The sequence below is a fragment of the Tursiops truncatus genome, chromosome 18 (assembly GCF_011762595.2).
Source record: "Tursiops truncatus isolate mTurTru1 chromosome 18, mTurTru1.mat.Y, whole genome shotgun sequence".
Lineage (NCBI taxonomy): Eukaryota > Metazoa > Chordata > Mammalia > Artiodactyla > Delphinidae > Tursiops > Tursiops truncatus.
The window spans coordinates 15,881,361-15,907,580 of record NC_047051.1 but is presented as its reverse complement, the minus strand read 5'-3'; the positions used below and the strand labels follow the sequence as shown (position 1 = coordinate 15,907,580).

General features: G+C 49.9%; 2 protein-coding genes across 10 annotated transcripts in view; one reads left to right on the top strand and one right to left on the bottom strand.

Moving 5' to 3' along the window:
• Positions 1 to 24,553, top strand: part of WDFY2 (WD repeat and FYVE domain containing 2) — a 184,716-nt gene extending 160,163 nt beyond the window's left edge. Inside the window, exons 8-12 of one of the 2 annotated variants that reach the window (XM_033843474.2) lie at positions 1,789 to 1,894; positions 5,767 to 5,868; positions 6,721 to 6,851; positions 9,681 to 9,789; positions 22,169 to 24,553. In XM_033843474.2, the coding sequence (XP_033699365.1) occupies positions 1,789 to 1,894; positions 5,767 to 5,868; positions 6,721 to 6,851; positions 9,681 to 9,789; positions 22,169 to 22,201 (481 nt within the window). In that variant the 3' untranslated portion in view covers positions 22,202 to 24,553. Of the gene's footprint in view, positions 1 to 1,788; positions 1,895 to 5,766; positions 5,869 to 6,720; positions 6,852 to 9,680; positions 9,790 to 10,832; positions 17,716 to 22,168 lie in introns of those variants that run through there. The other variant, XM_019936654.3, reaches the window with a different exon arrangement.
• DHRS12 (dehydrogenase/reductase 12) overlaps positions 1 to 26,220 on the bottom strand; it is a 69,542-nt gene that overhangs the window by 13,082 nt on the left and 30,240 nt on the right. For 5 of the 8 annotated variants that reach the window (XM_073795136.1, XM_073795134.1, XM_033843469.2 and 2 more), the window contains 5 exons: positions 25,873 to 25,934; positions 24,496 to 24,600; positions 23,007 to 23,097; positions 20,364 to 20,501; positions 18,813 to 19,474 (listed from right to left, as the gene is read on the bottom strand). In XM_073795136.1, coding sequence (XP_073651237.1) covers positions 19,365 to 19,474; positions 20,364 to 20,501; positions 23,007 to 23,097; positions 24,496 to 24,600; positions 25,873 to 25,934 — 506 coding nt within the window. In that variant the 3' untranslated portion in view covers positions 18,813 to 19,364. Of the gene's footprint in view, positions 1 to 18,193; positions 18,416 to 18,812; positions 19,475 to 20,363; positions 20,502 to 23,006; positions 23,098 to 24,495; positions 24,601 to 25,872; positions 25,935 to 26,220 lie in introns of those variants that run through there. The other 3 variants (XR_004523005.2, XR_012327638.1, XR_012327639.1) reach the window with 1 other exon arrangement.

Below are 26,220 nucleotides of genomic sequence, written 5' to 3'. Positions count from 1 at the left end.
AGAAAAATATTCAAACAAAAACAACCAAGAAACCAGATTCCTTGTTCTCTTTTTGCCACAGGAACATAGGTCTTTATCATCTTTTGTTGGTGATCAAGTTGTCAGACCCTGAAACTGAATTCCCCACCAAGGGGGAACAACTTGTCAGCCATGTATGAACTAGAAAGAAAAATACAACACAGAATCAGTAAAGAGGGCATGAAAACTAGAGAGACAGAGAATCAGTGAAACGCAAGTCTGTTGCTGTGTTGGATTCACCCTGGGAGCTGTCTCGGGCAGCACAGGTTACCTGGCTCCATCAGGTACGCCCAGCAGGCATTTCGTTGGATGACCTTACAAATGTAACATGAACAGATGGCACAGACTTTACTTAATTGATCATTTAAGGAACCAGTACAACAGCTTTTCTCCTTAAGTGTTGGTAACTGACAAAGACACCTCTCCTTGGGGCCTTAGCATCTTACACGAGCATTTTTAAAATTTGAGCTAAAGCTGATTTACAATGTTGTGTTGGTTTCAGGTGGACAGCAAAGGGATCCAGTTATATATATGCCTATTCTTTTTCAGATTCTTTTCCATTATAGGTTATTACCAGATGCTGAATATAGTTCCCTGTGCTATACAGTACGTCCTTGTTGTTTATTTTATATGTAGTGGTGTGTATCTGTTAATCCCATACCCCTAATTTATCTCTCCCCACTTTCCCCTTTGGACATAAATCATAGCAATATTTTCTTAGATCAGTCTCCCAAAGCAAAAGAAATAAAAGCAAAAGTAAACAAGTAGACCTAATTAAACATATAAGCTTTTGCACAGCAAAGGACACCATAAACAGAACGGAAAGACAACCTATGGGATGGGAGAAAATATTTGCAAATGATGCAGTCGACAAGGGCTTAATTTCCAAAATATACAAACACCTCATACATCTCAATATCAAAAAAACAAACAACTCAATCAAAAAATGGCAGAAAGGGACTTTCCTGGTGGCACACTGGTGAAGAATCTGCCTGCCAGTACAGGGGACACGGGTTCAAGCCCTGGTCCGGGGAGATCCCACATGCCGCGGAGCTACTAAGCCCGTGCGCCACAACTACTGAGCCCGCATGCCACAACTACTGAAGCCCGTGTGCCTAGAGCCCGTGCTCCACAACAAGTGAAGCCACTGCAATGAGAAGCCCGCGCACCGTAATGAAGAGTAGCCCCCGCTCGCTGCAAGTAGAGAAAGTCCACACGCAGCAACGAAGACCGAACACAGCCAAAAATAAATAAATTTTTTAAAAATATGGCAGAAGACCTAAATAGACATGCCTCCAGAGAAGACATACAGATGGCCAACAGGCACATCGAAAGATGTTCAAGGGGTTCCCTGGTGGCACAGTGGTTGAGAGTCTGCCTGCCGATGCAGGGGACACGGGTTCGTGCCCCGGTCAGGGAAGATCCCACATGTCGCGGAGCAGCTGGGCCCGTGAGCCGTGGCCGCTGGGCCTGCGCGTCCGGAGCCTGTGCTCCGCAACGGGAGAGGCCACAACAGTGGGAGGCCCGCGTACTGCCAAGAAAAAAAGTTCAACCTAGCTAATTATTAAACGAGCATTTTGACTTATTTTAAGTGTTGAAAATCTTGAGTACTCTCCCAATATTAGCATGTTGACAATTCCATCCGGTTTCCAAGATCTGCTCTTGGGTGGGGCTCAGTGGTGAGTGTGCATGTGACCAACTGCTGGGCTTCCTTCCCTCAGGGCTCTCTCTGCTCTTGGGAACTGTCACTAACTCTTGCTTCTTTCGCAGTGACAGAGTCCAGGCCCTGTCCTATGCACAGCACACGCGGCAGCTCATCTCCTGTGGTGGTGACGGTGGGATTGTCGTCTGGAACATGGACGTGGAGAGGCAGGAGGTAGGTGCCACAGCAGCCTCGGGCCACCCCCCTCCTCAGCCACCGGGCTGGGCTCTGCAGCTCCTACCCTGCTGAAAAAAGCTTCAGCCTCCCCTCCTACTCACTTCTTCTTTCTTTTATGAGTAAACCGTGAAAGAAAACATGTTGTGTCAGAAAATTTTAAAATTCTGGTATGAAAGGAGCTTCCGTTTTCTTTTTTAACCCCTCATAAATTGGCACGTAACACTTAACGTAATGGAGATTTCGTAAGAATTTCAACTGAGACTAAGCTGGTTAGACTTTAAATCTGTTGAACCATTACAACAGCAGTTCAGGCGAGAAAGAGGAAGCAGCTATTTTCAGGTGAGTAGCCGCTTGCTATAAAGTGCCTACGAAGACAGAAAGCGTAGTACTTCATGTTATTGGGGGAAGTGGTGGCTAGTGTGTGAGAAATGGTATTTGATGAAGGATCCTTAGTTTGGTATTAATAGAAATATTAGAAATATTTGTTGTGTGTTTGCGAGTCATATTCTAAGCAGTTCTCCAGTTATAAATATATACGTTGTCATTTTGTAGGCATATATTTAAGTTTTATCATAACATTCTTTTTTCAGTGAATTTTCTTTTTCCTCTTTGAGCATCTTAACAACGATTTGCTTACTGAATATCACCTTTGACAGGTACTTTGAAGTTAACCATTTTCTCACTTCCCTAGAATTATGCTGGGTGAACTTTCCCTTTGACAGTGTGTATTCTTCTAATTTATTTCCTTGCGGGATGCGAGACTTAGAAAAGCAACACTTGAAAAATTAGACAAAAGCGATTTCCCAACTTTCTTCCATACCCTCACCCCAATCTCATTTCAAGGGAGTAGTTGCTATTACCCATAATGCAGTGCCTTTCAAATACCAGTAATTAAATGCTTAAGGAGATTGAAGCTTGATTTGCTCAAACCATAAATCCACAGGAGTTCTATTAGTAACTAATTAAAATGATCCTTGCCGTCAGGAAGTAGGGAATTGTGGACTGTTGCTTTTGAAAGTACCACTTGGCCCCGTGGGCGTAAAGGCAGGGATGTCGGCACAGTGTGTGCTGGCCGTGCTAGCCAGGCCCCCATGTGACTCGTTATTCTGCATGGTGGCCTGTTTTGGGTGACAGACAGTCGCACCTGGACTGTCCTGGCTTCTTCCCAGGCCTGACTGGCCAGACTTGGGGAGGGGAACCGCTGGGCTCTTTTCCCTCTGTGCACACAGCCTCCCTCCCTGATAGACAGAGGCCCAAAGGAGGATAACGATGCGGTGTTCCAGAGACGGAACCAGGTGGTTGGTGGGCAGTCCTCCGAGCCATCTTGCTTCAGTTATGCCTTTTGACATGAAAACATCTGGGCGCTCGGTACTTGTTGACTATCTTAAATCTTCTCGAGCGATTTAAAGCTCTAAATGAGCAGTGCTGGTTCCATCCACTTTTTGCACGTGTCCCATTTTGTAAACATACATCCCCTGAGGTGTATCTGTGGAGCTAAGTGCCATGTGGCGCTCAGCTCAGGAGGCCTGAGGTGTAAGGAAACTGTCCCTGCCCTGAAGGGCAGGTGGCCTTTCTGGAAGAAAAGACATGGGGGAGAAAACGTCAGAGAACTATTCAGTGGTACAAATCGTTCAATCACAGTTGGTGTGGGTTAGAGCATCCGGGCGGAGGATTGTCATCGGCTGACGTTCTCAGCGAAGGGTCTGTGGCAGGAGGGAGTGCTAAGAGCTTGACGGGCCTGAGTGCACTCTGACCAGAACAAGAAGCAGCTAGAGCAAAGAGCGGGCAAAGTGGTCGTGCGCAGAGGCAGAGAGGAGGGGGCGGCAGCCGGGGGGGGTGGGCCGGCGGGGGGAGACCTCAGGTGGCTGAACACAGATCAGGCAGACATCCCATAGGTTGAACGTGTGTTTGTACAGTTAATGAAACGCAATTTCTCACAATTTTATTATTTTTTTAAGTATATATAATACAGGTTCTTTGTAGAAAAGTTAGACTGAGTACTTGTTAACAAAGAGAATGTCAATTATTCATGATACCACCACCCAGAAATACTGCCCTTCACATGTTGGCAAACATCCCTCCTTACATTTTTCTCTGCAGATACATGTCAGATTGTTTTTTGGACCAAAAAATGGAATCGTACTACACATGCTGATTGTTTTTCCCCCTTTTCAGAGCCCTACTGTCAGTTCCCTCCTCATAGACACCCACTTATGTATTTCATATGTGTCCTAAACCAGCACGCTTCCTTGTAAAAGGTGTAGCGGGGTGTGTGCGTGTGTGTGTGTGTGTGTGTGTGTGTAAGTTGTTTGTAAATCTTCCTGATTTTCCTGCATCATAAGTGTACTGAAAAATCACAACATAGATAAGTCTTTTAGGGGTAAAATGTTGTCTTCAGCTAAAACACTTTGGATTATTTTATTAAATCTGTCTTTAAACGAATTAGGGCATGAAAATTACCAAGTAAGTGAAAGGCTTACTTCTTTTCTTCAGTTTTAATAAAATAAATAGACTAAGAATTAGAGCTCTTAAAATGTCCCCTTTTTACTTTTTTTTTTTCTGAGAAAATATGTAGCTTTCGGTTCATTTCTGCTTAAAGGTAGGGGAATAGGCTAAGTCCCTGAGTCTGTTCTATAACAGGTCTTCCTCAGAAAAGGATTACATCAACAAAGTCCTTCCTGAGCCTTTACTGTGCTGCTGTCCGTTGTGAAGCCCGGAGAGGGGAGGCCGTTGTTTACCATATTTCTCAAACTTGTTTGATCTCAGGCCTCTTTTACAGTAAGTGTCCTGTCAGTCAAATTGGCGTGCCCTGGAATTCGCTTTTGGGAAACGCTGGGGTTGGGTGTATTTTCCCCAATTCCTTGGGTTAGGTGATATATGGAAAGAGACCAATCTCTCTGCCAGAGGATGAATTTACAGAGTAGAGCATGGAACTCTAGAAGCAAATGTAGCGTCCCCCTGTGGAGAATCTATAAAGATTTGATAAAGAATAGCTTTCAGCTTAACACATCCTTTAAACCTGTTTGACATAGTTTAGAGTACTCGCCATGGGGTTGGGGAATAGTGAACAAAGCCAGGATATTACATGACCCACGAGGCAAGGAGCAGAGCCTTACACCCTGCCAGGCCCTGTCAAGACAGAGGACCGGTAGCTTCCCTGAGAACCCGCCGCTGTGGTCAGGTTCTGTCCCTCCAACGCGGGTAGCTGCATGCATGTGTAATAGGCAGGTGTATGTAATTATACACAATCAGAGCAAATATAATTGCATATGATCGGGAAGGATGAGATAACGTCCTAAATCCTCAACATAGCTGTCAGTGGTGTGGCCCCTGCATCCCCTCCAGCCTCAGCCCTTCATACCCTTCCCTCCCCCCCTTACCCCCCCTTTTCCCTCCCCTGCTCCCCCCTTACACACACCCATGCGCTCCAGCCATCCTGCCCCTCTCTCAGCCCACTGTGCCTGGTCTCCTGCCATGCATCCCCAGGTCTCAGCTTGTTATCATTTGTCAGAGACAAAGTCCTGAACCCCAGCCTAGGTCATCCCACTCTCACAGCACTCTGAGCTTCTCCTTCTCAGGCCTCTGATCCTTACACTGATTCAGATAATAACTATTATTAATAAGATTTTCATATTAAGTCTTCCCTGATAAATTACAAGCTCCATGATGGTAGAGATTCTTTCTCTTCACCACTACATCCCCAGGACCTGACGCATCATAGGCATTTAGGAAATATTTTCAAAATGATCGAGAAATCACACCTCTGTTTCTTAGAAACACATCTTGATTATGTAAGTTTCGGCAGTGACACTGGTTCCACTGTCTGGGCTGCTTCTCACTGTGACCTGTTGTGTGTTTTATTTGACAAGACCCCTGAATGGTTGGACAGTGATTCCTGCCAAAAGTGCGATCAGCCTTTCTTCTGGAACTTCAAGCAGATGTGGGACAGCAAGAAAATTGGCCTGAGACAGGTGGGTGATACGGATGCTTCCTCAAAATGTAATTGTGTAGAAATAACTTTACCTTATGATCTTGGAGGAAGTAGCGCCCCTGGGCGAGAGCTGCAGTGGGAGTAAATTACTGCCCTGGAGTCACTTTGTGACCGCACGCTAGTTTATTCCCTTTCTCTCCTGTAGCTCATTCCTGCTGCATTCGGTTTCCGTTGTCACTTGGTGCCAGTAGTTAAGGGATATGATTTTAGAATTCTAGTGGCATCTAGTGAAATGTACCTTAAAATTAGAGGGGCCGTGCTTAGCTTATATTGGTACCAAACCATGAAATTATGTAAGTGATGTTTATTTCTTCTTAATTTCACTTTCATTCCTTCCATCTTAGTTTTAGTTATTTATATCTATGTATAATACAGCATTTTCAATCTGATTCCACGGTTGGGTTTGGTCTGCCCCAAGGAAGTCAAATGCCAGTCGCCTAGCTTGAGCACGGCCAAAGTGCAGACAGTGGATTGAGTCAGGTTTCGTCCCAGTTCTTCACCCAGCAGCGAAGCCTCTGGAGGTGGCACTTCTGGACACCCAGCTTTAAGATAACCCGACCGCTGGGTGGGTCCTAGTTCATACGGTGATCATTGGAAAGCACCGAGACTGGGGAAGGGGGCGGGGTCTGAGGCCGTGGCACGATCACGTGTGCTTCCCAAACAGTCCTCATCCTGAATAAACAGTCCCAAAAGAGGAGCACCTGGCGCGTTCCTTCAGTTTCCTGGAACATTCTGGTTTAGCATCCTCACCTGGACGCTATGGGTCACACCTGAGCCGACCCGGCCAGGCCGAGGTGCGCAGCCGCAGGGAGCATGTTTTCTCTCCCTCCAGCACCACTGCCGGAAGTGCGGGAAGGCCGTCTGCGGCAAGTGCAGCTCCAAGCGCTCCTCCATCCCTCTGATGGGCTTCGAGTTTGAAGTGAGGGTGTGTGACAGCTGCCACGAGGCCATCACCGACGAGGAGTAAGTCCCAGCAATCCGCAGAATTGTCGAGGTTAAGGAGGGAGCCGGGTCTAAGAGCTTCGCCCAGCGCCGCAGCCATGACTAATGGGGCCCTAGTCCTGCTGGTTTCTAATGCAGACCGTGGCTGGTGGGCAGAGCCCTCCTTTCCACCAAGAGATCATGTTCTCTTGTGGGCAGGAGGAGAGAGTGCACGCTGAGAAATCATCTCTGTGCTCTCGTCAGTCCCAGGGATGTGTGCCGTGAAATGTTCTTGTAGCAAACTCTCTGTCTGCTCATTTTCTTGAGAATTGCCCAGCAGTGCAGGAGCCCTGGGTTTACTTTCTAGCCCAAGCCGGTATCATTATAGGACCAAATCAGCCCACAGGCTCCAGAGCTTTTGTTTTCCAGGAAGAGTTAAGCCACTTCTCCTAAGAGGCCAGTGCCGCCAGCTGCTGAGTCTTGCTGGTCGGTCTCGCCCAATAACCCAGGACCTGAGGTTACTGTGCCGCTGTGCTTTGTTGGGGGGTGGCAGGGAGGGTGGGACAGATCCATGCTGTCTTTTCATTTTTTTAATCTATGTTCCTTTTTTTTGTTTGGTTGGTTTTTTCGGCCACACCGCACGACATGCGGAATCTTAGTTCCTCCACCAGGGATTGAACCCGTGCCCCCTGTCATGGAAGCTTGGAGTCCTAACCACTTAGACTGCCAGGGAATTCCTCCCATGTCGTCTTTTTCATGTCAGCTGTTGTAAAACAGATGTAAACAGAATGGTCTTCACCAAGTTTCCCTTTTAGTGAATTACAACAGGATCTCATAGGGAACTTATTGCCCAATTCTCCCACCTCCACCCACCCCCACACCTGTTTAGAGTAAAATCATTTTACGTACTAGATGGGTGTCTTAAAAGCTGCATGTAGGGCTTCCCTGGTGGCACAGTGGTTGAGAGTCCGCCTGCCGATGCAGGGGACGCGGGTTCGTGCCCCGGTCCGGGAAGATCCTACGAGCCGCGGAGCGGCTGGGCCCGTGAGCCATGGCCGCTGGGCCTGCGCGTCCGGAGCCTGTGCTCCGCAACGGGAGGGACCACAACGGTGAGAGGCCCGCGTACCGCAAAAAAAAAAAAAAAAAAAAAAAAAAAAAATGCATCAGAGGAGGTCAGCATTTAAAGGAAATTCTTGGCAAATTAATAAAACAAAGCGTTCTCTTACAGATAACCCTAATGTTAATGTATGTGTTTTTTTCATTCTTATTTAGTCATAGCAAATGTTAAGTAAGATGCCCTTGCATAAGTAAGCATTTATGTTCATTGGTTATGTTCTGCTCATCGTATGTGGTGAAATTAATGAGTTCTCATTAAATTAGAGAGCTGCAAGAGACAGGATATTCTAGTTTAATTCTTCATTAAAGACACAGACCCAGAGAGTCTAAGTGACTACAAATTAAACCTAATTCTTTAATTCTAAATATTTTAAAGTGATCAGTTTTGGGATACTGAAGATCTGTTCTCTAGATTGAGCAATTAACAGCCATCTTCAGGGAGCCCATTGCCGAGGAGCGGCGACGTGAAACATGATTAGAAAACTGCAGTCTCCTTCCACGTCCCTGTCCCCTTTCCCACATCACTGTTTCTTCTGCTTTCTTCTCCGTGGGAACATGTGCATTGCCTCTAGAGTACCTAGGCAGTTGACCAGCCTTCTTACTAAAAAAATACACAGATTAAAAAACTAAAAAGCAAATAACATTGTTTGTTTATATATTGTTTTACTTGTCAAAGCATCAGAATGCCACAGAAAAACCAGATCTGCAGTTATACCAGGGAAAAGAGGAGAAAGAATGAAGAGCCCTTAGATGAGAATGACAGTCTCGGGCGTTTTAACAAGTGTGCTTTTTTTTTTAATGCAATAGACAAAGGTAGACTATTTTACCATGAAGTCCTTCTGAGATCAAACTTAGCAAAAGCACTGTGGGTCGTTTTAAAGATTTGTTTACAGCACAGGTAGAGAGCCTCACAGACTCAATCAGAGCAACAAAATCTCCAAAAGGACGTTTAGAAACTTCAACATCGTTTGACCATTTTGGAGAGTATAAGAATCCTTTTACCCTTTTTTAAAAAAAATCATAACATGTCACCAGGGAATAAAAGTAGCTCTGAGGAGCATTCCTTTTTTCTTTTTTTTTTTTCTTTTTTTGCGGTACGCGGGCCTCTCACTGTTGTGGCCTCTCCCGTTGTGGAGCACAGGCTCCGGACGTGCAGGCTCAGCGGCCATGGCTCACGGGCCCAGCCACTCCGTGGCATGTGGGATCTTCCCGGACCGGGGCACGAAGCTGCTTCCCCTGCATCAGCAGGCGGACTCTCAACCACTGTGCCACCAGGGAAGCCCCATTTTTTTTAAATTTATTAATTTATTTATTTTTGGCTGCATTGAGTCTTCGTTGCTGCATGTGGGCTTTCTCTAGTTGCGGTGAGCAGGCTTCTTATTGCTGTGGCTTATCTTGTTGTAGAGCACAGGCTTTAGGTGCACAGACTTCAGTAGTTGTGGTGCACGGGCTCAGTAGTTGTGGCTCGCGGGCTCTAGAGCACGGGCTCTAGAGCACAGGCTCAGTAGTTGTGGCGCACGGGCTTAGTTGCTCTGCAGCATGTGGGATCTTCCCGGATCAGGGCTCGAACCCGTGTCCCCTGCATTGCCAGGCAGATTCTTAACCACTGCACCACCAGGGAAGTCCCAGGAGCGTTTCTAATAGTGAAGTCACTTTAGCCATTTGGCTAAAAATTAGAGCTTAATGTCACTCTAGATCTTCTTCCTTTATATACTACTGCCTTTCACTCTTGGAAACTTTCTTTGCTCCCTCCAGACGTGCACCCACGGCGACCTTCCATGACAGTAAACATAACATCGTGCATGTGCATTTTGATGCCACCAGAGGATGGTTACTGACTTCGGGAACTGACAAGGTTATTAAGGTAGGATGCTCTCTTATCTTAGAAGCTTTCCATCTTTGGCTCTGTGTAAATATACAGGAGCCCCAAGACCACATGAGGTCTGCTCCAAAGCTTACCCTTGGCAATGAGCATTTTTGAGAACCTGCTACCTGCCGTGAACAGTCACTGGCTGTACACACCAAAATAAGACATGGCTCTCGCCTGAAAGGAACAGCTAGTCTACTGGGGACATACTTTTAAAAAGACAGTTAATAATAGGTCACATGTTCAGCAGCCCAAAGAGTAATATGGACAAGAATTACTGGACGAGTTCAGGAGCTGGAGATAGTGCTGCTGGAGATGGCTTCAGGAGGGGGTTTGAGCTAAGCATTGAATGAGCCAACAAGTAATAAACAAGATCTTTTCCCCGTGAGATCAGTTACCCAGGAGCAGTCCTCCAGGGCCTGAGGACTGCGCTAGACCACAAGGATTTTGTGACACAGCAGAGGCACAGGACTGAAGGGGCCACACCTGTGTCATTCTCTGAGGCACCCAGAGGCTCAGGTTTGCCTCGTTCACTGAGCCCTACTTCCTGGGCCCGTTCTGGTCCCTTCTTGGAGGCAGCAGCAGGATGGGGCGGTTGAAATAACCCCCTTTGGAAGCCACCAGACCTCTGTGACTTTGAGCACGTTTAAAGTAAATTCTGGGAGGCTTGGTTCCTTTATTTTTGAAAATGAGACATTTCGTAGAACTGTTTGGAAGATGAGATGAGATATAGAAAGGACACAGCACATCTTGGTACCCATTTGTTGCCTCATATGTTACTTCCCTTCCCCCTTGAATGAATCTAATCTGCCTTTATTCTCCATCAGCCCGATTAAAATTTCCAGCTGCCATTGTCCTGTTTTTGAGGGTTATGTTGAACTTTTTGATGGACAAATACTATTTCATAGATTTATAAATGATGTTCGTATAGTACTTAGCTCCTTGTTAAGTTAAAAAATACACTTGAATTCAGTTACAAGGACTGCGGGTGCTCAACACAGTTGAACGGTAGTTCATCAGAGATCTTCTTCTTTTTACAGTTGTGGGATATGACCCCGGTTGTGTCTTGATGCCCCTTCCAGGCACCAGAAAGATAGTATTTACTCAAGAAACGGTTGTTCTAACCTAAATCATGACTGGAGCTGTAAAGCAGATGCGTGAGTGGTGGGAGAGAAGCTGAAGAGCTGAGCTGAGCTTGCGTGTGACCCGCACACACGGCGGTGAGCGGTCGGGGAGCTCTTGCGAGGGAACTCTTGCAACTTGTTCATACGCTATAAAAGAGGATATTTTTTTAACAAGTGGTTTATACAGTCTGGCTGTGCTACCTTGTTTTGAGTATACTGCAGACTCAGTGTGGGGTGTTTTAAGTTTTATATTTTTCACCACTTCGTTTTAGTTGTTGCTTTGTGTGTCGGAGAAATGAGGCGTGTATAACCGTTCAGGGTGTTTTCGGTAGTTATAAAGTAGTTTCCGTGTTTCCTTCACTTGGACACATATCTCGTGGTCGGCATCTCTTCCTCCTCTGTGTATCCACCCTTAGCTTCATCGGCTGTTCCCCAGAGTGTACGTATTCACAGTTTATTTGCAGTGTTTCTGCTTTCGTAGAAATCCCCTCCCATTGAGAGACCTGGAAAACCATTCATGTGGATTTCCCAGCTGACTCTTGAATCGCCTGAGAGTGATCTGTTTGTGATATCTAGGTCGTACATGTTCTCATGGAGTGGAAATGACCTTGTGTTTCTGCCTCAGTTTTTCTCTGTCTTTCCTGCATTAAAAACAAATGTTGTGAGAAAGCCACTCGCAGCCACAAAGTAGATTATCATAACTCAGGCCTTCAACTCTCAGTGCCTGGATCATTTCTAATTCAGCTGGAGCTTTCTGAGCCTTTTAGGTTTTAGTTTTATTGACACAGCTCCCTGTCGCTCTTCATGTTAAACACAAAACAACAAAACCCTGTGTCCTTCAAGAACAGTGTCTTTAAAATGCGTTGTTCTATGTGATGTCACCTCTGAACTTGAACATGTTCATTGCTGCGAGGTTGTATCCTGCTTTATTCCTCACCGTCTGTATTTTCTTCTGTCAAAACGAGATATTTAAAGATTTTTATCTTCATGTATTTTATGAGAACACTTTGCACACTTTCATACTAAAATTGTGTGATCTGAGACATAAAAGGTACTGAATCCTACAGTTCATGCTGTGTTCCAGTTGGGAATGTAAAAAACAAAAAAAGAGGGGCAGGGGGACGCTTTAGGAGATGAATCTAAACTTAGCTAATTTTAAGGGAATCCACTCAAACTTGATAAATTGAGATATTCTTGTGTGTAGTGACTCAACTTGGGATATTGAAGTTCTTTTTTAAAATCTTATTTTTGGGGGCTTCCCTGGTGGCGCAGTGGTTGAGAGTCCCCCTGCCGATGCAGGGGACGCGGGTTCGTGCCCTGGTCCAGGAGGATCCCACATGCCGCGGAGTGGCTGGGCCCGTGGGCCATGGCTGCTGAGCCTGCGCGACCGGAGCCTGTGCTCCGCAGCGGGAGAGGCCATGGCAGTGAGAGGCCCGCGTATCGCAAAGAAAAAAAAATCTTATTTTCATTTGTAGAAATAGAATTGAAATTAGCAGCAGGCATGAGCTATGTGCTCGCCCCGTTCTAAGCACTTTACACAAGTGCCACCTCATTCAGCCCTCACCTGTCAGGAGCATTGGGGGATCCCCGGGTCCTTGGGGTTCATCAGGTTAATTAAGCAGAGCCTCGCAGTTAAACAGGCCAATTACTTGCCCTTCCCTATCTGAGCCCTACCTCCACAGGATCTTGTTCTCTTTTGATCTGACAATTTGGGGTGGTAGTAGTTGAAGTCCTCCCTATTTTTTTTTCCTCTTTTCCTGAAAGTAATTTTTCCCCCTCGTGATCATTAATTTTCTTTCTAACTGGGAGAAGGCCTCCCAGCCATACTTGGATTATCGCTCCCCCAACACTGACCAAGTGTGCTTCCGGGGGACGGGCTTCCTTGAGATGATTCTGCTGCTGCAGCTTTGGGAAGCAGGACAGTGGGTGTGCCCCATGCAGCCATGGTACATGACAGCCATGACCTGGGACATCAGGGCAGATGGGCCCATGTGACCATACTCTAAGTTTGTGTACACACACACACACACACACACACACACACAGCAATTACCACTTATCACTTAACTGCCACTTCCACACAATCCTTGCTTGCCATCAGCCAAAGCCATCATAACTAACTTGAGTCTCTTCTGCATGACTGCTCTGTGAGAGAGCTTTAAAAAGGGAATTTAAAATATTCAAATATTGGGCTTCCCTGGTGGTGCAGTGGTTCAGAGTCCGCCTGCCGATGCAGGGGACACGGGTTTGTGCCCTGGTCCGGGAAGATCCCACATGCCGCAGAGCGGCTGAGCCTGTGCGTCCGGAGCCTGTGCTCCGCAACGAGAGAGGCCACAACAGTGAGAGGCCCGCGTACCGCAAAAAAACAAAAAAACATATCTATTTTGTAGTTTACTACTAGAACCTGGAGCCACTTAAGTTGTATGTAATAAAGGACTGTGTGTTGGAAATGAGTTGTAGGAAAGAATCGCTATGTTTTCCCTTCCTGAACTTTGGAGCCCGGCCTGTGTATAGAGAGGCAAGCACAGCGATAGGGAGACGGTGGATCAGGTGCGCGGCAGACCTGACGTGGATCTGAGTTGAGTCTCGATGAGCTCAGACCCCACTGGGAAAGCTGATTGTCTCCTTTGGACCACATGTGACACCGTGGTCCCTCTGGTCTGTGACCCTGCACTTCAGTCCAGCCATCTCCCTCCCAGCCTGTCTGTATCCCAGCCCACAGGGCCACTCAGAGGTTGAAACCACTGGACACCTCGTTGGTGACGAGAGTCACGATCAGTAACCACAGATATGTCAAGGTATCGGTTGCCCTGCCTTTTCCTTTCTCCTCATTTGTGTAGGTGCTTGAACTTGGTGAGAAGCGCTTAGCACGCCAACTGTGTGTGTCTATAATACTGTGAATTCTTGAGTATTACATTATCTCCACCATTTTTGTAACTCGTAGATATGTGTTGGTGTCGGGGTGCCTTCCAAGCATTTTTATGGAATAGAGGCTTCATTCATTAGGAGTGGGAGCTGGTGCCAGCGCTTGGCTTTTCTCCTGTCTGGGTTAACTCTCATAGTTCTTGTTTTACCCCACTGGAATTGCACTTTATATATATTTTTTGCTCTGTTACTTCAACATACAGAAGCTCTGGCAAGTAAAGCCTAACAGGATTATGCTGGGAAAGTGGCAAACCCGCACATACCGTGCACGTGGCTGTCCTTCATTGGGTAGGATAGAACCAATCACATGCTCTCAGTTTCTCCAAAGAAATGATGTTACTGGAACCTTTAACTGCCTGGGTTGTCTCCACAGTAGCACAAGTGGTTTTAAGTACTTGGAGTCATGTGTCTTTTTATCTGAGGTCAATCAACCATGATGTATTTCTTACTGGATTGTTTGAATTATTCAAAGAATCATAAAATCACAAAAACTGGAAGGGATCTTCAGACATCTAGAATGTTCCAAGCACAAAACACTATAGTCACACCAGGCAGTTAGAGATCGCAGAGGTATCAACAAGGGAAACCTGAAAGAATTTTCGAGGAACAGTTGTTTTAGAACATTAACTGGTAATGGCGTGAGGGGGAGCAATGACTTCCAGCCTCGAGGCAGGGAGCTCTCGGAACCGGGTCTGTTCCTCTCATTGTAGGCACAGCCTTTGTCCCCAGGCTGTGGTTCCAAGCGGATGGGTATGTGCAGTGAGGTGCTTCCTGCAGGTCTCCATCAGCATAAACTCCTTCCTACACTCTTCCCCACAGACCACCCCAGCTACAAAGTTTAAGTGGAAATCCAGGGGCACTGAAAGCCCACCTCACCCTCCGTGTGTGGGTTGGTGCTGAGCCAGTCTCTTCATTGACCTTCTTATGGAATATTGCCTTTCTTTTCCTGTTTTAAGGTTCATTTTTTCAAAAGCAGAGTTTATTTTTTTCTTAACGTTAATCAGTTTTTAACGCCTGAATTTTGCCTTTTAAGCAAGGAACTAGATCTAAACTATGTTATCAAAGTTACTGGACATAAATATCCATTAAATGACATCCCTTTGGTTTGGCCTTTTCATAGTAGTTTAATTGTATATAAATGACCTTGTCCACTAAGATTTATATTTTAAAGTGAAGGAATGCATTTTGCCAAAAACATTCTTTTTTTCCTCTCCTTTAAAACAAAGTTATGTTTTTCTGGATGTGCAAGTGCCTATCTAGCGACATGATTGGGAAACAGAGATTAAGTCCATCTTGAGCACTGAGGGATCTAGATGACCCTTGAGACTCCAATTCTCGTCCAGTCCAACCCTTTGTTGAGTGTCCACCACACTCCAGGCTTTGAACCAGGCCCAGGGTCACGAGGTCCATCCTGTCGCCTAGATGGATCATTTCAGTGCCAGGTGGTAAATCCAGTGACAGAGGGCTGTGGGGTCCTGTTCCAGGAGCTGCGCAGGTGCTCCTACCCGCACGGGTGGAGCCAGGGGACCTTGCAGAGGAAAGGGCTTCTGAGCTGAGAGTTGAAGGATGAGTTGTTGTGAGCCCAGGCTGTGGGAGCAGCGTAAAGAAAGGCCCAGGACCTGCATCAGCCTGGTGCTCGGGGCCCACAGGCGGTTTGGAGCTGCCAGAGAACATCAAGTGCACAACTGCAGTCCTGGAGCCTGAGCTCTTGTCACCGTGAGACGCAGATGCTCGTGGCCACAGAGAGAGGCAGCACACGGTTCACCACGCACCTCTACCCAGAGAGTCAAGTTTCCCTGCAGCTGAGGCTGGTATCAAAGTTTCTTTTTCTTTGTAAGTACCTGGAGTTATTATCCTAAAATGACCCCTGGTAACTAATTTTTGAACTTTGTTGGGGGCACAGCCCCTCACTGGAGGCTGTGAGGTGGGGCTGGAGACCACTGCTTGCACAGACTTGGCCTGGATAAGCTTACGGCATACTGATTCCGCTATTACCTGGGGGCCCAGGTTAGGAGCTCCCCTTTGAAAAAGGACAGGCCTTGACCTGTGGAGGAGGTTGTTCTGGACAGCAGTGGCACTGCACCCACACGGCCTTCCCGTGAGCAAGCAGGCCACTGCTGCCCTCATTTCCCTCTGGCTTTGAATCGTTCTTGCAAGTAATGGTCATTTCAGTACAATGTGGTAAATGTGATAAATCCTCATCGCAGTGGCACTCGCCAAGCGGAAGGGAATGTTCTTTCTCCATTCGGCGACAGTAAAAGAGCTCAGGCAGCCACCGCCCTGGAGACCCGACTCTACCGAGCAGGGGCATCCCAGCGTCCCACCGCGGGCCTCGGTACTTCCTAGTACTGATACTTGTATTCCATCCACTTGCCTTTATCCTTCAGTGCCCAAGTATCATGTGTCCGTAACTTAATTCAGGGACATCCATATTTTTAGTTTGTAATTTTGCCTTTAAACATTATCCTTTCCACCAAGAAGCCTGTTTAGGCCAAACACAAGAAAGCAGGGTGTAAAATTAGATCTGTCCAACACTGGAATGGGATTCCTCTTTTGTGTTTCTTTTGCCAGGGAATTTTGGAACAGACAGTATGTAGCCCCTTGTCTATTTATAGTGGAATAGATGTGGAGATTAAAAGCCTTGAGTAGAAGTTGAATTCAATGATTGTTCCTAAGATCCCTTCCAATCCGTGATCCTATGATTCCATGACTGTTATTACTAAACTGACCTAACCATTACCAGTGACCCGCCTGCACGTGGCTGACTTCACTCAGGTCGACGGGAGCATATCCCACTGCCTTTGTCTTGTGTCACATCAAGTAAACTGCTTCCAGTATTTTCCCGTCTAGAGCCCAGGAGGTTTGAAAAAGATGGTGAAGGTGCAAGTCAATCATAGTACCATCTCATTAAAAACAAATACCTCAAAATGTTCACCTTCGTGAGTGTACAGAAGTGTATCTGACTTTCTTGGGAGAGAAGGGGAATTGCAGGTCGGCTTAAAGGTTAGTTTTACAATGTGACTTTGATATTTAGGATCCTTTCTCCTTTTTATCCCCCTTGGTTCTCTGGGAAGCATGAGAGGGTAAACTGTAACACAAAAAGGAGAAATGGTTTGAAAAAAGTATTTCACTTACACACACTTTTTCTTTCATTTAAATGGATGGCTGCCTTATGTTAGTAGCATATGAAGTATGGACCAAAATACTTGTGTCGCTGGTAACCACTGTATACTTACATATTTGTGTTTTACGCCATCTGCTTTTTTTTCAAATGTACTGTCATTTTGCAGAAGAAAATCTTTATATGAAAAGTCCAAAAACTGTTACTAACTGGACAACCGGGAAGGTGCTAGCCCCACATTCGTGCCTGCCTGCCACTGTCTCCACAACAGGGGACACGGACGCTTCCACCCTGCACGCCCACCAGTCTACAGCCACGTTGGAACCTGGCTGCAGCGGGCGTGTTGCTTTATGGATGTCTTTTTCTTTCTTTTTGAAATGAGATTCTCCAAGGGGTCAGGCTGAAAATGTAATAACGCCCAAAGCTGGAAGAGATTTATCAAATGTGGTTCTAGCCAAACCCTGCTGGCATTGCCACACCCTCTGCCACTAGATTCCCCCAACCAGACCAAGCAGTCTTGACATTGACTTCCTGAATGTGATTAGGTGGGAATAAGCAGGGATTTCCCACGATGTTAAATGTATCCAGTTCTCCATTCAAATGCTGCTGAATGTCGTGAACGTTTCTGAACTCTGCTCACTTTCCCACTGTGCTTCCCGCTAACCAAAATGAACGTGTAGCCATGACCAATGTCAAAGACTCAATGCAAGCTACCGCCACGGTTTAAAATAAATCTCTGGAAACCTTCCTGCACCTGTGGTCCTGTCATTGTTGTCGAGCTGTGCCATGTGACACACACGCACTCCAGCAGCCCTGCGTTGGCGTTCACCATGGCTGGCTGAGCAGACCTTTTTATTTTATCTTTCACACAAGGCTGCTTTACCTGTGGCTGATAAACTTTCCAAATGAAGGAGAGAGGACTCAGGAAAAATACAGCCAGGAAAAGCCTTCGTAAAAATTCATGAGGCCCATTTTACAGATAAGTGGGAAGAAGTCGATGACTTGCACGCTGTCAAAGGGCCGGTGGGAGGGGCGGCTGGGTTGCCCCTCCTCCATCCAGCCTGCCCGTGCCTGCCCGGCCCCGCCCACACCCAGCACCACCCACACCCAGCACCGCGGCAGCCCCCCCCCCCCCCCCCCCCCCCCCCCCCCCCCGCCCGTGCCCTCCTTCAGGAAAGGAGAGATTCATGCCCGGGGGGCCGCTGCTCACTGATCTTCCAGGCGGACTCACCAGAAAGCCCCTTTCTAGGGGCTCCTCGGCTGACAGCCTGGACCTGAGCACCTCAGGCACGTCTGAAGGCCCCGCACCGTGGGACTGGGTGAGCGGTGCCCAGCTGGGTTCTCCTCCGCTGTGGGTGATGCAGTACGTTTATTTCGCCGTGACCATCCAGAACGTGTATGGAGCTATCCTAAATCTGTTCACCGATTTTTGTTACAACTTTCCCCAGCGTCACTAAGACATAAAATGCAAATAGTTAAGAAGTTTTACCAAACAGTAGCACCAGAATGCCAGGTGCGTAATTCAAGCCACTTTTTTTTTTAACATCTTTATTGGAGTATAATTGCTTTAAAGTGAATCAGTTATACATATACATATATCCCCATATCCCCTCCCTCTTGCGTCTCCCTCCCCACCCTCCCTATCCCACCCCTCTAGGTGGTCACCAAGCACGGAGCTGATCTCCCAGCGCAGTGCAGCTGCTTCCCACTAGCTAGCTACTTTACTTTGGTAGTGTATGTATGTCCATGCCACTTCTAATCGTAGCAAATGTAAATAAACCAGGCCATGGAATCTTAGGAAAAAACCACATCCCAAAGGAGAAATTTACACGGGAAAAGAAGATACTGCAGAAGAGGCAGATTCGCTAGTTCCCAGCCCCAGTCGTATTTACTTTAAAATAAAAGCTCCCATTCTGTGTGGCTCCTCATTGCTACAGGGGGGAACCCTTAGGGGGATTTTTTTTTCCGTGAGTTTTAGCACACTTGTCAGTTAAAGCTGATGTTAATAGCTAACAAACATATATCAAGTCTTTAGGATGCACCAAGCGCTCTTCTAAGTGCATTACTAGTAGTTCACGAAATCGTTAAAACCACCCCTTGAGGTCAGTAGCACTAAAATCTCCACTGACAGGGAAAATGAGGCCCCCGGAGGGTAAGTAACCCACCTGTGGTCCCACAGTGAGGAGATGGTGGGTCACGGCTTCAATACTAGGCTTTGTATAAAGAACGGGGCTGATTTCTATGACTGCAGAAGGAGAGGAAGCAGCTCAGACCACAGCAGTGGAATATGGGCCAATCTACGGGGACGTCTAGACGTGGGGTCCGTGTACTGGTCTACCCCTGGGCCACACCTTCCCATATTTTCTGAGGCGGTTCCAGCCCCGCGTTGGGTCTGGCCTGGCCTATTTAAATCTCTGAGCTAGCTCTTCCAGGATTTCAATTAGTTTTTCCTCTTCAGCCGGTGAGGACGATGTCCTAGCAAAAGGCAAATGTGTGGGCACTGGTTTCCGGTCTAAAAGCGAGAGGGAAGAACAAAGGTGTGAGCAGCAAGGCGGCGTGGACGAGCCTCTGCCCGCCACTCGGGCCCCGCGTCAGTCACGTCACGGACATCTGCCGGGGCGGGGCCCACACCGGACGGAGTTAGATGCCACCCCTGCCTTCAAGGGTCCCCACAGACGATGAGGTGCTACAGAAGGGAGACCGAGTTGGGGAGGACAGGTGTCGGGCTGGGTTTTGAGGGACTCCAGCGGGCTGGGGGGAGGATCCTCAGGCATGGGTGCCGGCGGGGGTGGGGTTTGGGCTTGGGGAGTGTGGAGTGTTTGAGAACCGGAGAAGGTACGGCCACGCCCCCAGCCACCACAGGGTCACCAAAGCTCCATCATGGCTCAGGCGGCCACATCCCTGGTGGGGAAAGAGGCAGAAGGCCCCGGCCTCCAGCATCCGCCCTCAGCATGCCTCCTCTCAGACTGCCCGTCGGGATGCTGCCCACAACAGCTGCCCACAACAGATGCAACCCGCAACAGATAACTGCCCCCGGAAGCAGAAAGAAGAGACTCATTCCCTTTGCACTGTTGCTTGCAGCTCCCATCCCCGGGTCTTCGGAGAGGGAGCGTTCATCTCCGCGGTGCCCACAGGGCCCGGCCTCTCCCAAGACTCAGGACAAGGATGACAACCCGAGGATTTCATCCTCAAGGGACCCACTGAGTTCAGAAAGGTGGATGGAAAAAGCGGGTGGTGCGAAGTCAGAGGGGAGGCCCTTCACAAAGCGCCCCGACAGGCGAAGGAGCCGCCCTGCCGAGGAAGGCCGGGCACAATCACGGGGAAGGGGAACAGTCCCTCCCAGACCCGAGCTGCACGGAGAGGAGGGTCCGCGGCGCCTTCACACCCAGGGAGGAAGTCACCTTGGAAGAAGCGGCCGCTGGGCTGCACGGCGGCAGTCGGGGCGAGGGCCAGCCACAGCACGGTGTCCGCGCCCTGGGCCTCAGAGCGCAGCCTGGCCCCCAGCCTGGCGTGGAACCCGGGCATCGACAACCGCACACCTGCAGGGGCGGGGGGGGGGGGGCACGGACAGGGAGGTGAGGACAGCATCCTCAAGCCAGGACGCTGCCCGCGCTTGGCTTCTTCCAATGACAAAATAACAACGATGAAATGGAACGGACCACGGACTGCCCTCTTTCCACTTCAACACAGCATTCCTCCAGGCTGTCCAGATTTCACACAGCCTTGTCACAAAGCCCCTGAGGTGTCACCCTGTGGCCTGGGAGGGAAGTGCTGCTCACCAGAGCCCCGAGTGTGTTGGGTTCCGTGTCCCCTGGGCCCCGGGCGCCCAGACCAGCCCGTCCCCTGGGAGCAAAATCTCCAGCACCTCCCCACTTTCTATCCTAAGAAAGGAGGGTCACGCTGAAGCTGAGAGGGGATCAGACTCCCGCTTCCTGGGTGAACCATCTCTCGCCAAGGATTCTGACCTCTCTGAGGATCCTGGCTAATAGAATGGCTCCTCGGGCTGCACTAGTGTTTCCTGCTTTTTAGGGAGGAGTGTAGTAAGAAGGGGAGGGACTTCTTCATTCCTCTGCCAAAGCTCCTCTAACTCGTCCTCCCCCTGCCCCCCACACCCGGCTACACAGAGGTTCCCCTCCTGGTGTCACCTCCCCAGGGCCCCCGTCCTCACCACGGGAGGCCCAGCCCCGCCGCCCACAGACCTCGGGGAACACACTGTCCCAACAGTGAGCACGCTGGGAAACAAAACTGTTCTCTCGTGAAGCCAAGGAAAGAAAAGGAGGCAGAGAAAACAACGTCTGAAAGCCGTAATGAGATCAGAGGATTTCAGAGAGAGAAAGGATCATCTAATCTAAGGCCCTCAGTTCTTATATTAAAAGTAATTTTTTTTTCTTTTCATAGAAACAGTACTTGCTAATTGTGGAAAAATTAGGAAATACTGATGAGCAAAGAGAAGGAATTTGAATCCTCTGTCACAGCACTCGGGGAGGACAAGTGTCCCCGGCCTCAGACCCTGCCCAGCCCTCCCTCGGGCTTCTGTGTCCCCAGACAGGCCATCTGCACCCGAGAGGCCCAGTCGTTGCCCTGTGACCTGTGGACAATAGAGGGCAAACTGCACCTTGACCCCGATGGTGGATCCAGGGGGTGGGCTTGGAGCACAGATTTTGCAAGCACACAGGTTGACACGAGGACTGTCAGGGTGATGTCCTTGGGAGGATGACAGGCTGGCTGCCCTCCACGGCCTGACGGAGCTACCTGGTCAGGCAGGGCTGGGCATGTCTCCCATCCAGAAGCGACAAGAAGCAGCCACCCCCTCGCAACACCCCTGGCCTGAGTCCCTCCTGGTGTGCCTGGCTGAGGACACCCCCTCTGCACGTAAAACAGGAGGCTGCCAGACGTCCTCAGATCCGTGCCCCAGAGGGCGGGTCCGCGCCAGCTCCATGGGATGCTGCGTGGCACCAACATACGCCTTCTTCCACGGGGATATGTGCGTAGCAAAAATAAGACCCTAAGGCAGTACAGTTAGGGGGACTGACACCTTCACCTAATGGTACAGTGCAGTGTTCCTTTCCCACAGACATTTCTCCCCAGCAGTTTTCAGGGCTGAACACATTTCTTGTACAGGTGCTCCATAATTTATTAACTCACTCTCCTAGCACGAGTGCTGTGATGAGGAACCTCATTTTCCACATCTCTCATTATTTCTTAGGATGAATTCCAAGGATGTATACACAAATGTTAAGGCTTCTGCTCAACCGGCTTTCAGAAAGGACGACAGCACGTGTACGAGAGAGCCTGCTTCCCAGGACACTGTGGCCGGGCCCAGCCGGCCCATCCTGGCCCCCCCGTGCCTCAGTTTCCCCATCTGGAAATGGGCATGATGCTAGTGCCCACCGCAGTGGGGCTGTGAGGACACACGCGTCAGTATCCAGACACGGCTGTGAGCAGCTCTGGGCTCTCAGGTGTCCTGGGGGTGCTCCTGTGCTGCTGTTTTCAGGGGCGGAGGAAAGAGCTACAGAGCCCACGTGATTTACCCGAGGCCACGGAGTTGGGAGGGCCAGATCCCGAGGAGAGCTCTGCTCTCCCTCCCTGCTGCTCCAACGCGCTTCCAGAAAATTCCACTTGTCTCCTTCGTGATTGTTACTGACCTGTGTGCATCACTACTTCTAGGAACCCGGGCGGCGGCGGCGAGGTGGCCTGGCCTATCCCCACGTTCCCAGCGTCTCCCGTTGACTTCCCTCGGTCCCTCTCGCCCCCCTCGGTTCGGTTCGTTCCTCTCCGACACTCAGTGTGCACTGGCTCCGCCCGTCCCGAGGGAGGGGCCCCCAGCCGCACCCCACCCCAGGGCCGCCCCCTCTCTCCGCCAGGCGCGGGGCAGATTAACAGCAGCTCCGCCTGTGAGGACCAGCCTGCCCCTCTCAGTGGAAACGAAGCCGTTCCTAGTCCTCCTGATACTGGTTTTAGGCCAGTCCAGGGCAGAGTCAGTCCTGCGGCCGCCCAAGATACCTTTAGATGAAACGCAGGCGCCGTGTAAATGAAAGACCTACCTGGGGTGTCGACCCAGCCGGGATGCATGCACGAGAAGTGGATGGTCGGGTGCGCTCGGGCCCACTGCTCCGTCAGGACCACCTGCTGCCTCTGCACGGGGTGGGTGGGGGGCGAGGATGAACAAACGGGAGGGGGGCAAGGGGGCCCCTACCCTGCCTCGCCCGCCCCCCATGTCAGATTTCACCTTGCTCTAGAATCGGCTCTCGACCCCACAAGCTCTGGCTACAACCCAGCGCTGCGTCCCGGCCCCTCCGTTTGAGACGCCGACAGAGCAGCACCGGAAATGAGGGAACGCCAACGCCGCACGCTGCCCGGGGGCTTCCCCCTCCCCTCCCCCTCCGGAAATGACACCCAGAGAGTCCTCTTTCCTAGTTGCTTGTGTTGCGGTGTTCGTTGCTGGGGCCCGCTCACTGTGTACCCTGGCCACCGGCACAGGCCGGCACTGAGCGGGTGTCCGTGGACATGTGAAGGAACTCCTGCCTTGGAGTGTAGGACGCGTACTGGGGATGCTTAGAGAACACAGCTGTTGCAAATTCCCTGAAAAATCAAGTACCCCCCACTTAAGCCTCAGCTGCAGGGAGACTACTGCCCAATCCCAGGGCACTTTGATTACGTTTTGCAAAGAGCTCCATCTGGGCCTCATTTACGGAGTGAGTGGTTTGTTCCCATGTTCCCTGGAAAAACTGTCAAGAAGTATGGTTCCTTCAATTGTCAGGATTGAGTCATGAGAAGTAATCCACCAGGAGCTGGCCTGGGGCTCGCTGAGGGAAAGCGGGGCAGAGCCAGGGCGCAGGGGGGGCGGCTTCGGACAGAGGCAGACCACACCAACAGGAGGGACAGCTGGTGGGCACTGGCAGCTTCACAAACGACAAGGGAGCCCACCCAAGTAATGAACTGAGGGGCCAGAACTATAAATGTGGAAGGTATATACCCGGCTTCTAAAAACAGCTGTGATGAGCTGATGAACGACGGCGTGATTACACTTTCTGTTAAGATCCGGCATGAGATCTGGACCCCTGCCCTTTCCTTTCAGAATTGGATGCACATGCCCTTCAAAGGGAGCCCGGAAACCCAGCGTTGTTCCAGGGGCATCTGTCCAGCCAGTGAGCAGGGGCTGCCCAGGGAGAGAGGAGTGACTTCCTGGGTCCATATTCCCTCTGAGCCGTGCCGGGCAAGGAACCCCTGCTGGGCTCCTGCTGTGGCGGCCACCGGCTCTCACCATGCTCTTTGTGGGTCTAAGAAACCAGGGAAGAGAGGTGGCGGCCTTTGTGGCTCTTCCTAGGGGCTAGCTGAAGCCCCCCAGCCCCACCCTGGTCCAGGCAGAGCTGGGCTGGGCCAGGCTCCTGATGGAGAAGAGGGTTCTCTCTCCACTGGGGAACATTCAGGTGCTGCTGGGAATTACTAAGGTCCAAATTAACGTGAATCCCAGAATTAGCCTTCCTGGGAAAAGCACCCAGGTGGCAGCCTTGAGAAACTCCCCTCACGTACTTTGTTTTGTGCATAGACCATGGTACCATCGAATGCTGTCCTTTCTGACTGTAGGTCATCGGTATTCAGTTTCTGAACCAACATTCCTCCGGAGGAGACTGTCACCTGCAATAAATATAATGGAGATATGTACAGAAAAGTTCATAATACCCTCCCATCCCTCTTCTCTGTCAAGCAGCGTATGGGTTTCTTGTTGCTACTGCAACAAATGACCACAAACCTAGTGGCTTATGAAGTCGCAGATGAATCCCCCACTGGAAGCTCTGGAAGTCGGAAGTCTGAAATGGGTCTTATGGGGCTAAAATCGAGGTGTCAGCAGAGCTGCATTGCTTCTGGCAGTCTTAGGGGGGATCCGTTCCTTCCCTTCTCCAGCTTCTAGAGGCCACTCGCATGCCTTGCTTTGGGGCTGCACCATGCCGACCGCCTCTGCTTCCACTGTCAAGTCTCCCCTGACTCTGGCCCTCTTCTTAGGACCCCTGTGACTACACTGGCCCACCTGGGTAATCCACGATACCCTCCCCATCTCAATACCCTTAACTTAATCACACCTGCAGAGTCCCCTTTGGCCACGTCAAGGTGACATTCACAGGTGCCAGGACCTAGGACCTGGACCTCTCGGATCAGGGGAGATCATTATTCTGGCCCTCACAGCACAGAGAACGCAGCCTTCCTCCCGACTTCTCTGATTTCCGTCACTGTAACCCGTTAGCCTGTCCCCTCCCCTTTGAGAGGCAGGTTCTCCAGGAAGTGCACCCACCCACCCACTGCTGACTGCCTTCCCCGGCTGCCCCTGCTCTTCAGAAGCTCCCCTTTCTGAAGGCTTTGCCAACTCCCAGATGACACTGGGGAAGAGCCTACAGTGAGGGCTGGGGCTTTGCACAGCTCTGCCTCCCTTTCGGCAGGGGACTCGGTGGTTGTGTATGGGCAGCAGCCACCCAGCCGCGGCAAGAGGCAGGAGCAGGGAGGGTGGAGGGCCCCTGAGAGCGGGGCAGCGGGGGCAGGATCGACAGCCGGCTCCCAGGAAGTCTCTACTGCCAGAGCGAGCATTCTGGAATCCCAGGCCCCGCCTACAAGCCCCTCAAGTACGTGTGTCCTGAGGACAAAGCCGCAGGCTGACCCTCACCTTGACCTGGATCCCTCCCTGCTTCACTGGCCCCTCCCTAGACCCACCTGGACGCCGTCTGGGCTGGCACACCGCTGCTGGATCTCAGATTATCCAACAGAAGGCCCATGGACCCAGGGGACAGAATTTGGCTCCCCCTATGGACGTGGACAGCATGGCCCCCTCGGGACAGTTGGGGCAACAAACGTAGGACCACTGATTTCCCATCAGGAGCAAAGTCATTTACTTACAAAACATCCCCAAAGTCAACTCACCACTCTGGGATCGTGTTCTTTCTCCAAGACGGGGATCAGGGCGGTCGTGAGAACATACACACCTGGGGAGGCACAGAGCATTCATGAGGGGGCATAGGGCCATCTGGTGCCGCGGGACCCCTCCTCTCAGGTGGCCGCGGGGTGGTGGTGAGGTAGCACCGTTTACCCGCTTCCTCCGGGTGAGCGGCAAGGGGCTGCCTGAGCTGCGGTCCCCTCCTCTCAGAGGGTTTCTAGTTGGATCGCTGGAACCAGCCCTGAGTTGCTACTACGCACCATCCTGTCCCTTCTCCAGCCTCATGGTTTCCTTTCCCCAGGATTGGAACAAAGATGCCTTAGAACCTCAGGGAC